Below are 18,993 nucleotides of genomic sequence, written 5' to 3'. Positions count from 1 at the left end.
AGGCCTAGTGATGTCCTGCCTGCCTGCCTACAGGTAGGCTTGTGTCAGAAGGCCAGGAACTCTAGGGCCTCATGTAGGGAACAGATGCAAGAGGATGGAAGCTGGAGACAAGCCCCAGGGTGTGGGGCAAGTGCCTGATAGGGGCTGAGCAGGGTAGAGAATAGGTGGACCTGTGTCCAATTATTCAGTGTTACCCACCCCTCAATGTGACTTGGCTACAAGTTGAGGCCTGAAGTGGGGCCAGAGTGAACACAAAGATGACATTGGTGTGTGGCGGGGGGTTCTGAGTCCCAGATGGAAAACTGCATAACTAGCTATTCCCCAGCTGGGGAATGGCTAGGTTTGCCAGTCCTGGAGTTCCCTTAGAATAGAAATCCTTGCCCAGGGGTAGAGGTTGGAGATGATGCTACCAGGACCTGTGCCTGACAGGCCTCTCCTTAGGAAATTTTATTCAAATGGAGGCTGGCCTGAGTTCTCCTTAGGGAATTCAGTGGGGTGGGGAGGGCCTGGACTAGTTTTCCCCCTTCTTTTTCTGGGTCACCTGGGAGGCCGGCTAGGACCCACCTCTGTGGATTCCCCCAGCCCAATACCTGTCTAGAACTTCACCCTGTGACCTTCCCCACTTCCACCGCAGGCCCTTTCTCATTCCTGGGACGGTGCTGGGTCCTCTCCACAAGGCCATTCTTTCCCGGCCTCCCCCTCCCTTCCGTTTCCGTGGTCGAGCGGCGGCGAGGCTGCTGCGGCCCAGCACAGAGCAGGGGGGCGGGCGGGCGGGCATCGGGCCGCAGGCCGCTCCCGCCCGCCCCTTCCCCTCTGCAGGCCCGCCCCGGGGACTGGGCCAACTGAAACCGCGGGAGGAGGAAGCGCGGAATCAGGAACTGGCTGGGGGTCTGCGCCGGGCCTGAGTTGGTCCACGGCCGGCCCAGGAGCAGCTACCCGCGGCGCCGGTAACAGCAGCCTCGCGGCCCAGCAGGCGACGACGCGCGTGGGCTTGGGGCTGGAAATAGGGTGGCAGTGGGCAGGGGCCAGACAGGCATCCTGAGAGTCTGACACCCATCCGGGTGGGGGTAGGGGACGCGGAAGGACAGGGCGGCCACAGTGGCAGGGCTCCGGCAGTGGACGCCTGAGGCCAAGCCTCTGCTTGGCCCTGTGGAGGGCCTGACCTAGGCCTCTGTAAGGGGATTTTGGATGGAAGGACCTAGGAATGGGGCTGACGCCAGACTGGTTCCTGCTCCAGGATTGGAAAGGGGAACTCTGGCACTAGGGCTTGACTGCGGGAATAGGAAGCAATGAAGGCCAGCCCTAGGCCAGGCTACTGTTCTGTACCTGTTGCTGTTTCAGCAAGGCAAGACCCCACCCACCTACCTGTCTGCAGCTCCTCCTGGCCCTGCAGTCCTCTTGACCCTGTAGCCCCCAGCCTCTTTGTCCCCTCCTTTCATCTCCAGCTGCTGCTTTGCCCCCAATGATGGCCTCTTCTCTGTCCCTAGGACACCACTATGGGCTTCTCCTCAGAGCTGTGCAGCCCCCAGGGCCATGGGGCAGTGCAGCAGATGCAGGACGCAGAGCTTCGCCTGTTGGAGGGCATGAGGAAGTGGATGGCTCAGCGGGTCAAGAGTGACCGGGAATATGCAGGACTTCTTCACCACATGTCCCTGCAGGATAGTGGAGGCCAGAGCCGGAGTAGTGGCCCTGACAGTCCTGTCAGCCAGGTGGGCTTCTGGATTCCCTGAAGGTGCTAGCTATGCCTGTCCACTCCCCTCCTCTCCTAAAATTCTCTGGGATGGAGTTGGAGATTTGGCAGGTCCAGGCTTGGGAGCCATTGTCTATTCTTCCCTGCCTCCTCGATCCTGTGCCATAGTCATGGGCAGAGATCACCAGCCAGACAGAGGGTCTGAGCCGGGTGCTGCGGCAGCATGCAGAAGATCTGAACTCAGGGCCCCTGAGCAAGCTGAGCCTGCTGATACGGGAACGGCAGCAGCTGCGCAAGACCTACAGTGAGCAGTGGCAGCAGCTGCAGCAGGAACTCACCAAGGTGGGTGCATGGCACACAGACTCTGGTCATTTCTGTCACAATGTGGAGCCTACAAAGAATGGTTTTGCACAAGACCCCTAGATTAACTGGGGAAGTGGAAGTCCCTGACCGCAGGCCGGGCCTCAGGATGGCATGCTCCAGCCCTGCTGCAGCTTCTGCCCTACCCCCACTTGGCCTGCAGCACAGCTGGCCTGTCCGTATATTGTCTGTTTCTGGCCAGAGTGCTGGGTATGCAAGGATGGGTGAGGCCTCTCATTACCTAGGTGGAGCCCAGGGTCTGTGCTCTACCTTCTGCATGGATCCCAGAAACAGTGAGAGGAATGAAGGTCTGTCTGTTTGCCTTTTGTTTAGGGCTCCTTCCCAGGGCCCCAGTGACAGGGCAGTGGAGTGGCCCCCTCACAGGTGAAATTGGCCTGCCTAGATCTGAATTCCACCAGCTCCTTAGCTGTAGGCTGTATGATTTGGAGCTGCACTTTCTCTGGGTGCTTCAGTCCAGCGGCATTCACTGTGCCGAGGGAACCACACCTCTTGCACCAGCACAGAGCCCAGTTTGCCACGGACCCACAGCAGCCCCTGGTGGCCAGCCTGGTCTCACACGCTTTCTCAGGAAAATGATCTCATTCAAGGGTCTGCTTTTTTTTTTTTTTTGGAACTACGAGGGGCTAAACTCAGGGGCACTCTATCACTGAGCTACATCCCCAGCCGTTTTTAAATTTTGAAACAGGATCTCACTAAGTTTCCCAAGCTGGCCTCAAAACTTGGGATCCTCCTGCTTCTGCCTCCCAGGCTTATTGTGATCGAACATTAGGGTCTGCCCATTTTTATGAAGTTTTACTGGAACACAACCATGTCTGTTTGTTTTCATATCATCTATGGCTGCTATAGAGCTATAATGGCAGAATCAAATAATTGCAACAGAGACCTTATGACTTACAGGCCTGAAATACTTATTTTCTGGCTCTTTAAAAGAAAAGCCACTCTAGTTTATGCATTTCGCTCAGTTATAGATGGGGAAACTGAGATTCAGAAAAGAGGGATGGAGCTTGCCCAAGGTGTCCCAGGACCTAAACAGGAGAACTGGTATGAGAACTCTGCTGTCAAGCTGCCATCTAATGTTCCTATTGGCCAGGAACATAATTTGCCAAGCCCAGTACAAAATGACAATGTGGGCCCCTTTTAAGAAATTATTAGGAATTTCAATACGACACTGCATGATGTGGTAGTGCTGTAACCCTAGCTACTTAGGAGGCTGAGACAGGAGGATTGCAAGTTCAGGGTCAACCTGGGCAACTTAGTCCCTTCTCAAAACAAAAAAGGGCTGGGGATGTAGTTCAGTAGTAGAGTGCTTGTCTAGCATGTGTAATGCCCTGGGTTCAATCCCTAGTACCAAAAAAAAATTTTTTTCTTCAATATAGTAACAAGAGAGCATGCAAACCATGCTTAAGACCCTTTTGCATATGGAGCCCTGTGTGACAATACAGGCTGCACAATCCTGAAGCTGGCCCTATATAGCTCCAGGATAGCACTCTCAAGCACTGCCCAGGCTACCTGTCTGCCTCCTATAGTGGGCTGTCTGTAACAGTTTCTCTGACCCTAACTTTTGCAGCCAACTTCCCCCACATATCTCCAGAACAATCCAGGAAGATGGGCTTGGATATGCGGCCTGACTCAATGGCAGGACCTTGCCAGGGCTTTACCTCAAGAAGGAATCTCCCATGCTTAGGGACCTTCCTTCTTATTCTGGCCATCCCTCTCTCTTCAGACCCACAACCAGGACATTGAGAAACTGAAAAGCCAATACCGAGCCCTGGCACGGGACAGTGCCCAGGCCAGGCGCAAATACCAGGAGGCCAGCAAAGGTTTGTGGAGTCCCTTGCTGGCAGGGAGGGAATCCCAAACCAGTGCTCACCTGCCCATGGGTGTCCCGAAAGTGGGGAGTAGCCAGGCCCCTGTGCTGACACTCTTCTCCACACCTCCCTCACCTTTCACCTGCAGACAAGGACCGTGACAAGGCCAAAGACAAATACGTTCGCAGCCTTTGGAAACTCTTTGCCCATCACAACCGATACGTGCTTGGTGTGCGGGCTGCACAGCTGCATCACCAGCACCACCACCAGCTCATGCTGCCTAGCCTGCTGCAGTCGCTGCAGGACCTGCATGAGGAGATGGTGCACATCCTGTAAGCCTGCAGTCCCACCCATCCATTAACAGTCCTAAATCCACTACTGGGTCCAGAGGCAGGGCCCAGAAAACTCACTCCTATAAAAGTGTGGACCATATAATTGAGTGAGGATGGGTCCTCAGCAAATCAACTTATATCCAAATTACACTATTCCAGAGGCCCTTAGAGCAAGTGTACAGGTGCTGCAGCAGGAGAGCTTGGGGGTTGCAAAGGGTCAGAGGCAAGGGGAGGGAAGAGTCCTAGGGTTTAGTAAATTCATTGAGCACCATTCTAGGCTCTGGAATGTAGCAGAGCTGAATGTAGACAAACACCTGTCCTTGGAATCTTTCAGGTTAGTGGAGGGAGGGAGGGAAGACGTGAAATAGGAAGCATGTGAGAAGTGAGAAGTGCTCTGAAGAAAAATTAGGAAAGGGGGTTAGGAGTGCTGAGGCAGGGGAGGAGCTGCAATTTTAGAGTGCTCTGAGAAGGCCTCTTCGAGATGGTGATGTTCTGTAATCCCAGCAACTCTGGAGACCGAGGCAGAAGCATCACAAATTTAAGGCCAGTCTGGGCAACTTAGCTAGACCCTGTTTAAAAATAAAAAATTAAAAGGGCTGGGGATATAGCCCAGTGGTAGAGCACTCCTGGGTTCAATCCCCAGTACCACAGAAAACACAAAGAACATGAGAGAGTGACATTCCAAGACAGATCTAGGAAAGGTATGGGAGTGAACCATGGGGCTCTCTGGAGAAAGACTATTCCAGAAAGAGGGACAGTGAGTATACAGGTGCTGTAGCAAGAGAGCTTTAGGGGGCAACAAAGAGTCAGTGGATCTTCTGCAGAACAAGGGGAAGGGAGAATCAGACATGGGCTAGAGGAGCCAGAGGTTGGGGGCTCACGGGAGGGTTGAACAGGTTAGTGTGGGGACTGGCTCTGAGTGAACCATAGTGACATGATCTGACCTCTATTTTAATATGGTTGCTGTGGCTACTGGGTTAAGAATAGACTTTTAAGGGGTGAAGACAGAGGAGAGAGGTCAGACGGGAGTGTCCTGCATGGATCCTGACTGCGGATCTTGGCCACTGGACCAGGGTGGTAGTGATGGAGGTGAGAAAGTGGTCAGGTCCTAGGTAGATTTTGAAGGTACAGCAGTAGGATTTTCTTATGATTAGAAGTGGAGTGTGAAATAGAGGAATCAAACCTGTCAAGTCTGTGCTTACAGCACCTGGAAGATAAAGTTACCATTATCTTGTTTAGAGAAGGATATGGAAGGAAGAGGTTTTGGGGACTAGGAGTTCATTTTTTCAGCTAGTATAATTGGGGTGTCTGAGCGATCAATGTTCAGTGGGACTTTTTGGGTAGGAGGATGAAGACATGAGGCTGGAACTGAAGGGTGCTCTCAGGCCTATCAGTAGCACATGGGTGGCTTATACATTTATTGGGGGCCCAGAGCCCCAGCTTTTAAGCTGGCTGCCAGAGTACTTCCTGAGTACCAGACACCCTGTACTCAGGATCTCATGGGATCCTTATTACAACTGTCAGTGTGTCCATCACACACATCAGGAAATAGAAGATCAGGGAGAGGTTTTTAAATAATTTGCCTGAGGTCACATGAGCTAAGGTGGGGTCAATCCCAGCACAGCCCCAAACCCAATGCCCTAGACTAAACTGCCTGCCTCTCCCAGCCTGAAGTCTCTCTAACTGGAGGTTGCATCTGGGGGACAGGAAGGAGATCCTGCAGGAATACCTGGAGATTAGCAGTCTGGTGCAGGATGAGGTGGTTGCCATTCACCGGGAGATGGCTGCAGCTGTTGCCCGCATCCAGCCAGAGGCTGAATACCAAGGCTTCCTGCGACAGTATGGGTAAGCCCATCCTCACACCTGCTGGACACCAGGGCTACTGGCCTGTTCACTGATGGGGCCATGTCACCCACAGGTCCGCCCCTGACATCCCACCCTGTGTCACCTTTGATGAGTCGCTGCTTGAGGAGGGTGAACAGCTGGAGCCTGGAGAGCTACAGTTGAACGAGCTAACTGTGGAGAGCGTGCAGCACACGTGCGTGGTGGCTTGGCACCCAGGCCAGGGAAGGCTCCTGACAGACCATGGGTGTCCATGTGGGCAGGGTGGGGAGGGAACTCTGCCCATATCGAGCTGTGGCTAAGCAACCAGGCTTGCTTGGTTTTGCAGGGATGCTGGTGGGCAGTGTGGCTCTAACCCTGCTCTTCTTGTGGGTACAGACTGACGTCTGTGACAGATGACCTGGCTGTGGCCACTGAGACTGTGCTGAACCGACAGGAGGTGGTCAGTCAGCTGCAGCGTGAACTCCAGAGTGAGGAGCAGAACACCCACCCCCGGGAGCGGTGAGTGGGCTCACCTGCAGCAGCTTCCTGGCCCTGCTCTGTCCTGCCTGTCCTACCTACTGCTGCTTCCAGCTGCGGACTGAGTCCATGTCTCTGTCCTACCCTCCTACCGCCCTTGGCCTGCAGGGTGCAGCTGCTAGGCAAGAAGCAGGCACTGCAGGAGGCGCTGCAGGGGCTGCAGGTAGCACTGTGTGGCCAAGCCAAGCTGCAGGCCCAGCAGGAACTGCTGCAGACCAAGCTGGAGCAGCTGGGCCCTGGCGAGCCCCCGGCAGTGCTGCTCCTGCAGGATGACCGCCACTCCACCTCGTCCTCGGTGAGCCACCTGCTACTGCCCTTGCCTGCTAGCCATGCCTGCCCGCAGGGGCTGTGCTCCTCATTTTTGCCCTCCCCCTCCCCAAGCCTGGCCACCTGCTGACGTCTGTCCCTGGCCTCAGGAGCAGGAGCGAGAGGGGGGAAGGACACCCACGCTGGAGATCCTTAAGAGCCACTTCTCAGGAATCTTCCGCCCCAAGTTCTCGGTGAGTGCCAGTTAGCCTGGGTTCATACCTCTGCATGTGCCTAAGAGGTAGGCCAGGCCAGGAGTCTCAGACATACACCTCTAGGCTCCCTCCTTGGTGTTTTGAGTTGCTTTTTGTTTTGGTACTGGGGATTGAACCCAGGGATGCTTAACCGCTGAGCCATATCACCAGCTGTCTTTATTTTTTATTTTGAGACAGGGTTGTATGTTGCTCAGGGCCTGGCTAGGTTGCTGAAGCTGGCTTTGAATTTGTGATCTTTCTGCCTCAGCCTCCCAGGTTTTGGGTTTTGGGGTGTCCCTCTCCCCCCTAGGATTTCTGGCTGAAGATGCCTCCAAATCCTGCAATCCCTGTCCCCCTTCCACCCACTACCCCAGTGTGCTACAGGGACCAGCAGCTTTGGCTAACTCAGGGCTCTACTTGCTCCAGGAATGGTCAGGGGCCTCTGTAGCCTGGAGAAGAAGGCACCAGCTTGGTTGGGGAGTGCCAGTCTGGACTTCCCATCCCAGTTCTTCCCAGAGTGATACAGGGGCCCACAGATGGCTCTGTGCCACTCTGGTGGTTGTAAGGACTGAGGGCTTCTTGGGTGGGGGCTTATTGGTGGCCACTGACCCAGTGGCCTTCCCTAAGCTGACTGAGTGACCCCACTTTCTTCTCCCCTGCCCAGCTTCCCCCACCACTGCAGCTCGTTCCAGAGGTACAGAAGCCCCTGCATGAACAGCTGTGGTACCATGGGGCCATCCCGCGGGCTGAGGTGGCTGAGCTGCTGACACACTCCGGGGACTTCTTGGTGCGGGAGAGCCAGGGCAAGCAGGAATATGTGCTCTCGGTGCTGTGGGATGGCCAGCCCCGGCACTTCATCATCCAGTCCTTGGATGTGAGTGGGGCTGGGAACTTTTCCTCCCCCAGTGGAATGACTTTGAGACTGATGGCCTCTAGAGAGTAGCTGCTACATCTTAGATGCCTCCCTAGCTGGGGTGGAAGGAGCTATGGAGAGCACCCAAGTCCCTGCAATGCAATAGAGGCTTAAGCACGCATCCTCCACCAAGAGGGCAGCAGAGTTGCACCCCATGTGCTGTCTTTTCTGTAGGCCTCTCTGCCTCTTATCCGAAGCAGGTCCTTTATCCCCTGCTGTTCTTCCTGCCCTCTGCCAGGAGGCTGTTGACCCCAGTCCCCTTGCCCCACAGAACCTGTACCGGCTGGAAGGGGACGGCTTTCCCAGCATCCCGTTGCTCATTGACCACCTGCTGTCCTCCCGGCAGCCTCTCACCAAGAAGAGTGGTGTTGTCCTGTACAGGCCTGTGCCCAAGGTGAGCCTGTGCCCAAACCCGGCCTGTGCCACTTGTGGTAAGGCTTGATCATGGGTCAGGACCCTCCAGAGTGGGAGCAGTAAGGACTTGCTATGTCTGTGGTCTACATGCAGAATGTGAAGGGAGCCATCACTCCACAAGGTGGCCAGACTTCTAAGTTTGGAATGTCAAGGCTACTCCCACTCCATGGGCTGTGCAGAACTGACTGGTGCTCACTTGGTAAGGGCACCTGGCTGCTCCCCGGAGTCATCTGAGTATGAATCTGATACCCAACTCCACTAGACAGACCAACACACTAAGACTCCAAGAAATGAAAGACAGTGTCAGTGGGAGAGCTGTTCAGTCCTTCCCAGGGCCCAGCATCCCCTCTCATCACTGATTTCTGACTTCCTAATTGCTTTTCCCCAGGACAAGTGGGTGCTAAACCATGAGGACCTGGTGTTGGGCGAGCAGATTGGGCGGGTGAGTTGGGCTTCCACCATGCGGGTGCTCTGCTAGCCTCCTTCTGGCTTGCCTCTTCCTCCAGCCCACAGCTGAGATCTATTCAGCCTCCCTATCCTGCAGGAAGCAGAGTACCCACCCTCAAACTCCCTGGAAGACAGCTCTGTCACTGGTACCCCACCCTAACTCCTGTCCCCTCAGAGGCCTCTTGCATATGTGAAGAAACACTCATTAATGTGAACTGTAAAATACCTACCTAGGAAGGAAGTCACTTTTCTAAAAAAGAATGCTTTTCAAACCCAAAGGAAAGTGTTTCTGGGATTTTTCATGTCACTTCTCTTGGAGAATGTGGCATGTCACAGGTGACTTTTCTGGCCCATCTCAGTTCCCTAACTAGGAGGTGAACTCCTAGAGAGCTAGGGTGAGTAATTTTGAATGTGGGGAATGAATGTAGAGGGCGTGGGGACAAGGTGGGTGTCCCCCTGAGTGGAGAAAGGAAAGTGACATAGGGAAGCTTTGGTAGGAGCCTGAGACCATTTCAGGGGAACTTCGGTGAAGTATTCAGTGGACGCCTGAGAGCTGACAACACTCTGGTGGCAGTGAAGTCCTGTCGAGAGACACTCCCCCCTGACCTCAAAGCCAAGTTTCTGCAGGAAGCAAGGTAGGTAACAACCAGAGGTTCCATATGAAAGTGTCCCCTGTACATGTCCAGGCATAAAATGCTTGATTTCTATGGTGTCATTTAATCCTCTTGCCACCCCCTGCAACTGGGTAGCACCCTCCCATAGTGCCAAGGGATAAAAGCTGCTGAGGCCCCACCTAGGGCCACATATCTAGGGCTGCTAGCCTCCAGAAGTCAAGTTTTTCTTCTCTCCAGTCCTTCTCCCATCCTCCCTGGGGTTTCTGGAGGGAGGTGGGAGGTAGACCCCATCTGCATGTGCCTAAGTTGCAGTGCCCTGCAGGATCCTGAAGCAGTACAGCCACCCCAACATCGTGCGTCTCATTGGTGTCTGTACCCAGAAACAGCCCATCTACATTGTCATGGAGCTTGTGCAGGGTGAGCAGGGGTGCTGATCTCCAGGGTGGGGGATCTTAGCCTGGCCAGGTGACTGCCCCCCGCAGGAGGCTCAAGCCTGCCCCCACCTCCAGGAGGAGACTTTCTGACCTTCCTGCGGACAGAGGGAGCCCGTTTGAGGGTGAAGACTCTGTTGCAAATGGTGGGGGACGCGGCTGCAGGCATGGAGTACTTGGAAAGCAAGTGCTGCATCCATCGGTGAGTGGGCTACAGCCCTGACATCCCCCAGTGAGGAGGGGCTATCACCCCTGCATTCCTTGGCTATCAGGCATCAGCTCCAGAGGTGGAGTTAGCCTCTCCTGATAGACCATGAGTGCCTGGAACAAGCAGCAGCTTCTATCAATGGCTTTGTTTGGTGGGCTCAGCCCAGGCAGGGCAGGAAACATTAACTAAAGGAGACCCTGGCCCTGATTCACCCAGGGACTTGGCTGCTCGGAACTGCCTGGTGACAGAGAAGAACGTTCTGAAGATCAGTGACTTTGGGATGTCCCGAGAGGAAGCTGATGGAATCTATGCAGCCTCAGGGGGTCTCAGACAAGTCCCGGTGAAGTGGACCGCACCTGAGGCCCTTAACTATGGTACCTGGTCCTTGCCAAGCCTGCTTTGCAACACTGGAGACTGGGCATGGGTAGTATCTGACTCCATGGACATGGACGGCTCTTTCATGCTGCCTTACCTCCCCTGCAGGCCGCTACTCCTCTGAGAGTGATGTGTGGAGCTTTGGCATCTTGCTCTGGGAGACCTTCAGCCTGGGAGCCTCGCCCTATCCCAACCTCAGCAATCAGCAAACACGGGAGTTTGTGGAAAAGGGTAAGGTTGAGCCATGTATGATGGCATCCTCAGGGCCACACCCTCTTTCCCATGCTCCATCTGGACACCTCTTCCTCCCTTAACCTCCCAGCCTTCTCACTGGGGCAGAATAAGAGTATTCCTGAAACTGCCACTGAGCAGAGCACCTGTTAGTGCTAGGCCATATGTTATTTCATTTACTCCTTGCCAAATGTAAGGTGGAGATTAATATGTTCCTTTTGCAGATAGAAAAACAGGCTTGTGGAGGTCACACAAGTAGCCCATGGTGGGAACACAGGCCTCAGCTGGGCATGGTGGTGCACACCTGTAATCCCAGCGGCCTGGGAGTCTGAGGCAGAAGGACAGCAAGTTTGAGACCAGCCTTAGCAACTTAAAAACACTCATCAACTTAGTGAGACCCTATTTCAAAATAATATTAAAATGACTGAGAATGTAGCTCAGTGACGAGTGCTTGCTTAACATGCATGAGGCTGTGGGTTCAATCCCTAATACCTTAAAAAAAAAAAAGGCCATATCCAGGCCTCTGTTTCTTGGGGTCTTTGTTGAATAAGAATGACTTTAGGGATAGTACATCTTCAGTAGCTCCTGTTGCTCCATGCTGCCCCAGGAACCCTTCCTCATGCCTGGTGTGCTATGCCTGTCCTCACAGGGGGCCGCCTGCCCTGCCCAGAGCTGTGCCCTGATGCTGTGTTCAGGCTGATGGAGCAGTGCTGGGCCTATGAGCCTGGGCTGCGGCCCAGCTTCAGCACCATCTACCAGGAGCTGCAGAGCATCCGAAAGCGGCATCGGTGAGGCTGGGACCTCCTTCTCAAGCCAGTGGCTTCTTCAGGCAAGAGTGTACCTCCTTGGCAGCTCCCACTCACACTTTGGACAGCTGTCCACATTCTTGGGCTCCAATCACCAGCAGCAGCTCTGCTGCCAGCAGAATGCAGCCCCATGTTGGCTCTAGTCCCTGCTGTACCAGGGCTTCCTCTCCCAGGAAGAAATAATAAAACTACTTTTGTTCATCCAGTACTCTTGGCATGTATCCTCCTCTGAAGGGCAGATCTTAGAAGGCCTGCAAGGCCTCTCTAGTGGCCTTGCAGAGGACAAGCAGACCTGGAGCAGAGCTGATGTAATTTGGTAGTAGCTGGATGTGGGACTTGGCTGAGGGTAAGAGCTAAGGGTGTTATACAAGTTTTGGCCAGATGGTGGCGATGTTCCCTGGAATAGGACCTCAAAAAGAGGAGCAGCACTGTGGGGAGGATGATGAGTTCAGAGATGTTTTGCTTAAGGGGCTATGAAGATAACAAGTGTGCAGATCAGCCTTGAAGCCCCGATGAAGGTTAAGGCTGGTGACAGAGATGTGAAAGTCATCAGCTTATAAATGTTAGAGAGTAACGGACACTGTAGATGTTACATACAATTCAAGAGGAGCTGAGAAGAGAGGGAGGGTTAGGGTTCCACTCAGAGACCGATGTGGCTGAAGAGGAAAGAAATGCTTTTTCTAAGGAGTTCATCTTTCAAGAGTTTCCTGGGTCTGGGGTCCTAGTGCAGTGGTACAGCACTTGCCTAGTGCATCTGAGGCACTGGGTTCAATTCTCAGCACCACAAATAAACAAATAAAATAAAGGTCTGTTGACAATTTTAAAACACACACACACACACACACACACACATATTCCCAGAAGAAACTGAAGATTGAGACAAGGTAGACCAGGTGTTGGGGCACATGCTTATAATCCCAATAACTCGGGAGACCAAGTTCCAAGCCAGCTTCAGCAACTTTGTGAATTCTGTCTCAAAATAAAAAATAAAAAGGGCTGGGAATGTAGTTCAGTGGTAGAGCACCCTTGGGTTCAATCGTCTGTGCTATAAATAATAAATAAATGAAGTTAGCATAGGACTGAACTAAAAAAAAAATGGGAAAGATTTACAATACAAGAAACAAGTAATACGAACCATGAAGTAAAATAACCATCCCTCAAGAAAATCAGAAAATGGTTGATATCAGTTTTCAAAGAGATAAAAGAGAACCCTATAACTCGTTTAAAAAGAGGAAATTGAGGGCTGGAGGGTGTAGTTCATCACTTTTCCAACATGTCTGAGGCCTGGGTTCAATCCCCAGCACCAAAAATAAATAAATACAGGAAATTAAGTTGGAGTGTGATTAAATGAAAATAGTAAGTGAAATAATTTCTCCAATGGAAGTGGTTAAAAAAAGAACTAAAGAATTGCTTCTGGGTAGGCTATGGTAGGTCTCAGTGGACCATGCCCCTCCCTCCATTGCAAAGACTGGGAAAAAGCAGATAAGATGAAGATGATCTTATTTTTTTTTTATTTTAATTTATTTTTATTGTAAACAAATGGGATACATGTTGTTTCTGTTTGTACATGGAGTAACAGCATACCATTTGTGTAATCATATATTTACATAGGGTAATGATGTTTGAGTCATTCTGTTATTTTTTCCTCCCACCCCCACCCCTCCCACCTCTCTTGAGATGATCTTATTTTTAAAGAGAATGGAGAGTGATGGAAGAAATGAAGATCAGATGACCCATAATTTCAAGAAAAAGAACCCTTACAACTTAAGCTAGTGATAGGTAGCCATTTTCTTCCCTAAGGTGTTTATTGATTTGGGTCATCAGTGAGAATCCATCTTGGTCTCCTTTCCTTGTATTTGCCAGAGTTTGAACCTGTATAGGTTGGGAGTCTATAAAGCTATTTTGAAAATCTCTGAAGAGCAGAACTTGAAAGAGCTGAGAGAAACAGAGACAAGTCAGACTTTTCATTGAAATCTAAGAGGGCTACCCTCAAGGGTGATCAATGTTAACTAGTCACTCAGAAATGTACTGAGATTCACTTTACAAGGAGCGATAAGAGATTTGGCCAAAAGTTTAGTGAAACTACAGAAATATGACTCATATGACTGCCAGGTGAGAGTTCTGTGCAAGATCTGCTTGATGGGAAGGAAGAGAAGTTGCTTGATTGCTTTAGGACTGACCCCATACTCCAGGCCACTTTTGACTACAACCAATGACATGGATACAAAGGAGCAAAAAATAAAGACAATCAGGGCTTGTTGCACTGGTCTTTACAGCTATCATGACCAGTGACCTATCTGAGATGGGTTCCTGCCATATGGACAATATAGGAACCATGGATCTCTTGGACAGTCCTGGGGGAGGCTGCCAGTATTAGGCCACTGTGCCTGGATTCACAATGGAGATCATGATGATGAAATAGTCACCCCCATCAGACTCCACATTTAGTTGACACCAGGCCATGAAGGGAAGTGATTCTTCTCTTAAACCCTAGGGATATTTTTCAAAAGAAAACTATTCAGCTATCAGGTAGCACATTTCCCATGACAGAAGCCTTGGGAAAGTCCAAGATAATGAGCTATAGACCAAGGTAGGGGAGAAACCATCTAAAAGGCTACGTAGACCTGGCTTTATACCAGGTCATCCCTGAAGAGGCAAGTGATGATTCTGTCCATGAAGAAAAATTCTCTTGGAGGGCTCTCGAGAGTCATGGGACTTAAAGATTTGGGCTATTTACTAGACCAGCTTTAACATTTACTGTGGGCAGACAAGAGGGACACCAGCAGCCTCTGCCTCTCAGCTGAGGTTTGTTCTGTTGGGACAACTGTTTGACCCACCACTTTCAGCACTATCCCTTCCCCACTGCACAAACAGGCTAGGTTGGAGGACTAGATCCTTGGAGTGGGAATTAGGATAGGGACAAGTGGTCACCTCTCTAGACCTGACTACTACAAAGCAATATAGAATAGAAGGGTAGGTGGGGGCCTGAGTGGCCAGTCCAAAAGGCCCCTGACCTTGGTATCTTACGGATTATTTCACATCACAGAATTCATTGCATAAACCGACGTCACCTAGTATATAGAGGTAGACTTTGCTCATGTCAATTTTTGTTTTGTTTTTGTGATACTGGGGATTGAAAACAGGGTTGCTTTACCACAACTTTTTTTTTTTTTTTTTTTTTAATATTGAGACAATCTCACTAAGTTGTTGAAACTGACCTTGAACTTGCAATCCTCTTGCCTCAGACACCTGAGTCACTGGGATTACAGGCTACTAATGTCTTTTTGATCATTCCACTACGTGTGAAAGATGAAAAATAGTTTATCCTCATTGACTTGAGTGACAATGCATCTTTACGGTACTGACAAAGAGCTACCTGCATCTCCCTGTGGTTTGCCACTGATGCATAAGCCAAGACAGAGAAGCCTGGGGTTCCATCAGAAGTGTCTTGGTATGACTATGTTGATAACATCATCCAGTTAGAGAATAACCAGTACAAACTTCTGTAGATGGGATGGCTGGACCAAAGCTGAAAAATTAACCTGATACAGAGGCCAGACATGCAAAATTCTTATGCACCATGTGGACCCATGCCCAGATGACAATGTCCAAGTCTATCAAAGGAAAAAGAAAAAGAACAACAAAACAACTGACCTTAAAACTTCCAGCCAAGTGGGGCTGGGCATGGTGGTGCATGCCTATAGTCCCAGCACTTGGGAGGCTGATGCAGGAGGATCGTGAGTTCGAAGCCAACTTCAGCAAAGGCGAGGCGCTAAGCAACTCACTGAGATCCTGTCTCTAAACATAATACAAAATAGGACTGGGGATGTGGCTCAGTGGTTGAGGGCCCCTGAGTTCAATCCCCTGTATCCAAAAAACACAAAACAAAACAAAAACTTCCAGCAAACTGAAAGGAGGCAAAACATCCGAGGGGCATGCCTGAGCATTGGAATCAGTTTTACTCAACAGAATCTACTCATCCTACTACACAAGTTTACCCAAAAAGTACCACCCCTGAGTGGGGCCCTGAATTCCAGGCTTTGGATGAAAAGTGTCAGCTTTTCATCAGTCAGCTGCACAGACTAGAGCCTGTGGAGGAAGGACATCTTCCAGAGACAAAGGCTTCTGTATTTTAGGACACATGGCACTTGCCTGACAACTCTAAGCCATAGAACCCTTTTCAGTGGCCTTGTTATTGGGTGCTGGTGATCACTGAGAGACTATTTTTATACTCCAACATCTTCAATCTGGGATGAAAACATTGGTGAAGTGTATGTTGCCCACCAAATTTTTTTTTTTTCAGTACCTGGGATGGAGCTACACCCCAAGCCCTTTTAATTAATTTACTTATTTTGCAACAGGGTCTTGCTAAGTTGCCCAGACTGGCCTCAACCTTGGATCATCCTGTCTCAGCCTCCCAAGCAGCTGTGATTATGAGGGTGTGCCACAATGCCTAGTCGCTAACCAAGCATTATTTCATTAAGGAGGAAGTACTCCAAGAAATGAGTGAACCAGGCATTCTGTGGAATCTCTTTCTTCCATAAAGAGAGGCCAAGCACAGGTGTGGCTAACCCCAAGACAAAGACCAAAAACTGCCAGCATCTTGGGTTTGTTGGGTGTGAAGTACACTGAGTCTCCTGAGAACCTGGATATGGCTCAAGGACTGACAGCCCAGTTAATGGCCAATAGAGTATACAGAACAGCTGCCACTGTGCAGCCACAGAGATAACAGTTTAAATTTTTTGCATGGAAAAATAATAATAACCCAATAAGCAGAGATTTGGGCTATGGTGCTTGGCCTGGAAAACACCTCTTATGGTGAACCTCACTACATTTTCACTGACCTGTGAGCAATAGCCAATGGGCTGATGGTCTCGTGCTTAGCAGCAAGACATCTAGATAATTAAGTCCCAATTCCTGTAGAAGTTGGGGACACTATGGCAATAGATTGAGTGGGACACATGTCCAAGAGAGATGCCCATGGAAAAGGACACTTTGACCTTGAATATCAGTGGAAGCAACCACCTGGTCAGAACTATACCTCTCAGGTGAAAGTCACAGCCACTATCACATAGGATATGACAGTTTGTCTAGGGCTAGGGTCAAAGTAAGGACTTGTGATTCCAGAATGTGAGGCCAAAGAAGCCCCACTAATGTGCCTAGATACTCTACACAGTTGAGCAAGAACTCCGGGGCACATAGTCTGGTTACTAGACCTGCCTGACCCTGACAAATAGACTAGATGGGTCACCTACTTTCACCTTAAGGGTACCACTGGATGTTGACTGCAATATACAGGGTTTTCCAGGTATGGCACAGCAGTTCCCATTATGCATAGTGGATGTAGGCCATGCCGTTCAGAGTCCTAAGTGGACAATGTCACATATTTGTATTCTTCGGACACATCCAGTCAGGCAAGGGAGCCGCCTGTCTTTATAACCAAGAGTATCCAGCAGTGGGGGACCACTTGGGACATTGACTGGACATTTTATGCCCTGTGTCACTGAAAGGTGACATTGTCAACAAAACAGAATGGATTGTGTGTGGGTATATGTGTAGCATTGGGCATCAATCCTACCAGCATTCTACTCCTGAGCTAAATCCCCAGCCCTTTTTACTTTCTGTTTTAAGATGGAGGTCTCATGAAATTGCTTAGGCTGATCTTCAACTTGTGTTCCTCCTACCTCAGCCTCCTAAGTCACTGTGATTACATGTGTGCACCACTGCATCCAGATGAAACAAAGAATGGATTTTTAAAGGATCAACTAATAAAAGGTAAAAGGACACCCAAAGCCAAGCTCCCAAGGGAGCACACACATAAGGCAGGCAGTGTGTATTCTTTTTTTTTAACACTCCTTCCCAACCCGTGCTGGGGATTGAAACCAGGGTGCTCTACCACTGAGCTATATCCCCAGCCCTTTTATGAAAAATTTGAGCCAGGCATGCAGGCACATGCGTATAATCTCCAGCAGCACTGGGTAGGGTTGGGGGCCAGAGGCTGAGATAGAAGGATCACAAGTTCGAGGCCAGTTTCAGCAACTAAGAGAGACCTTAAGTGACTTAGTGAGACCCTGTCTTAGAATAAAAATTAAAAAGGGTTAGGGATGTACTCAGTGCTTAAGCACCCCTGGGTTCAATCCCTGGTACAAATGAAAAAATTAAATTTGAAGACAAGGTCTCCCTAAATTGCCCAGAACTTGCAATCTTCCTGCCTCAGCCCCCACAGTCCCTAGGATTACAGGTGTGTGCCACCACACCTGGCCAGGCAGTGTCTATTCTCACTGTGGCGATTTCCAGGATGGGTAGTTCTTATTGAATAAAATGTTTAACTCAAAGTTTGGGATAGGGAGAGGAGACCCCAACTAGTTGTAAGAGACCCAAATCACATATTTAATTCTCACTTTCCCTTTTTCCCCTCTCATGCCTGCCTTCAGAAAATTAGGCTACTGGAACCTGTGGATGCAAAGGAGAGTTGAGGGGTTGGAGATTCTAACCTGGTGCTCCTCTTACTGCCCTGCCAAACACAAACTAGAATAAAAGTATACAATACACCTGAAAGGTAGTAGACAGTCATCTTGCTCTGGGCTTCGTGCTGGTCATTCAGGGTGGCATCTATGTGGTTGCCAACATCTCTTGCTGCACTTGATTTAATGAACTAGAAAAGGTGGAGCAGCTTCTGAACTTGGAGAGAAAGCCAGGTGGTGCTAAGGTCGATACCCAGTGGCATCTGGAATGACTCAAGAGTGGGGAGCCTGACTATGGTATGTCTTCCAAGTGGGCCTGATGATCCCGCTGAATCAGAGTGGTGATCATTCTTATCTGATGTTGCTTCAGATAAATAGAAAGGATTTGAGAAAGGCGTGATGGCATATGACTGTGATCCCAGCTACTGGGGAAGCTGAGTGGGGAGAATTCCAAGTTCGAGGTCAGTTAGGGCAACTTAAACCGTCTCAAAATTTTAAAAATGTGTAAAAAGGCTAGGAATGTAGATCAGTAGTAAAGTACCCCTGGGTTCAATCGCCAGTACAAAAGTCGGGGGGGCAAGAGGAAAAAGGGCGGGGATGTCTTAATGGGTGGCAGGCACTAAAAGGAATTTTCATTAATTTATACCAACAAGAGGCAGCATCCCTTTGCCTGCGAAGGTAACAACAGAAAACAGGCTACCAGGAGCTGAATAAGGCGGACTGCGGAAAGCGCACTCCACTATTCGGCTGGTGAAAGGGAACTGGAATGTTTCTGCAACTGTTTGATGAAATGTGCTTACTCTAGGAAGATTCAGAAAGGAAAAAAAAAAAAAAAAAAGTTGCGCGCCCCTGCTCAGGTTCCGCAGCGCGCCAAACCCGGTCTCGGGCTGCGGCTGCGCAGTGCGGCCCCGGCGCCGGCACCTGGATCCTTGGCGCGGACAGCTTTGGCAGCCGGGCTCAAGCCCGGCGAGCCCGCCGCGGGAGCAGGGCGGGGTCTGCGGGGCTCACTAAGGAGGCC

General features: G+C 50.6%; 1 protein-coding gene across 3 annotated transcripts; it reads left to right on the top strand.

Annotated features, from left to right (window-relative positions):
* Positions 1-54: 54 nt before the first annotated feature.
* FES (FES proto-oncogene, tyrosine kinase) lies at positions 55-12,286 on the top strand. 3 transcript variants are annotated; one of them, XM_079126811.1, is made up of 19 exons: positions 55-947; positions 1,488-1,709; positions 1,859-2,032; positions 3,795-3,891; positions 4,028-4,211; positions 5,919-6,056; positions 6,130-6,249; positions 6,432-6,554; positions 6,681-6,867; positions 6,989-7,072; positions 7,737-7,946; positions 8,257-8,379; positions 8,788-8,841; positions 9,363-9,481; positions 9,783-9,877; positions 9,970-10,093; positions 10,316-10,473; positions 10,583-10,705; positions 11,355-12,282. In XM_079126811.1, the coding sequence occupies exons 2-19, from the start codon at positions 1,497-1,499 to the stop codon at positions 11,495-11,497; spliced, it is 2,469 nt and encodes an 822-aa protein (XP_078982937.1). In that variant the 5' UTR covers positions 55-947; positions 1,488-1,496; the 3' UTR covers positions 11,498-12,282. The 3 variants fall into 3 exon arrangements, with proteins under 3 accessions (XP_078982937.1, XP_078982939.1, XP_078982938.1); XM_079126812.1 differs by lacking the exon at positions 55-947 and adding an exon at positions 1,039-1,345 and having other exon boundaries at positions 11,355-12,284; XM_079126813.1 differs by lacking the exon at positions 8,257-8,379 and having other exon boundaries at positions 11,355-12,286.
* The last annotated feature ends 6,707 nt before the right edge of the window (positions 12,287-18,993 follow it).

The sequence above is a fragment of the Sciurus vulgaris genome, assembly GCF_902686455.1.
Source record: "Sciurus vulgaris genome assembly, chromosome: 2".
In the NCBI taxonomy this organism is placed as follows: Eukaryota; Metazoa; Chordata; class Mammalia; order Rodentia; family Sciuridae; genus Sciurus; species Sciurus vulgaris.
The sequence above is the reverse complement of the archived record's forward strand: the minus strand, read 5'-3'. Positions and strand labels throughout refer to the sequence as shown.

Excerpts from the sequence above, each read along its gene's own strand:
- FES (XM_079126812.1), top strand. The coding sequence starts at position 1,497 with ATGGGCTTCTCCTCAGAGCTGTGCAGCCCCCAGGGCCATGGGGCAGTG. Across the intron at positions 8,842-9,362 it reads TGGGCGAGCAGATTGGGCGG|GGGAACTTCGGTGAAGTATT; the intron begins GTGAGTTGGGCT and ends AGACCATTTCAG. Across the intron at positions 9,878-9,969 it reads TGTCATGGAGCTTGTGCAGG|GAGGAGACTTTCTGACCTTC; the intron begins GTGAGCAGGGGT and ends CCCCACCTCCAG.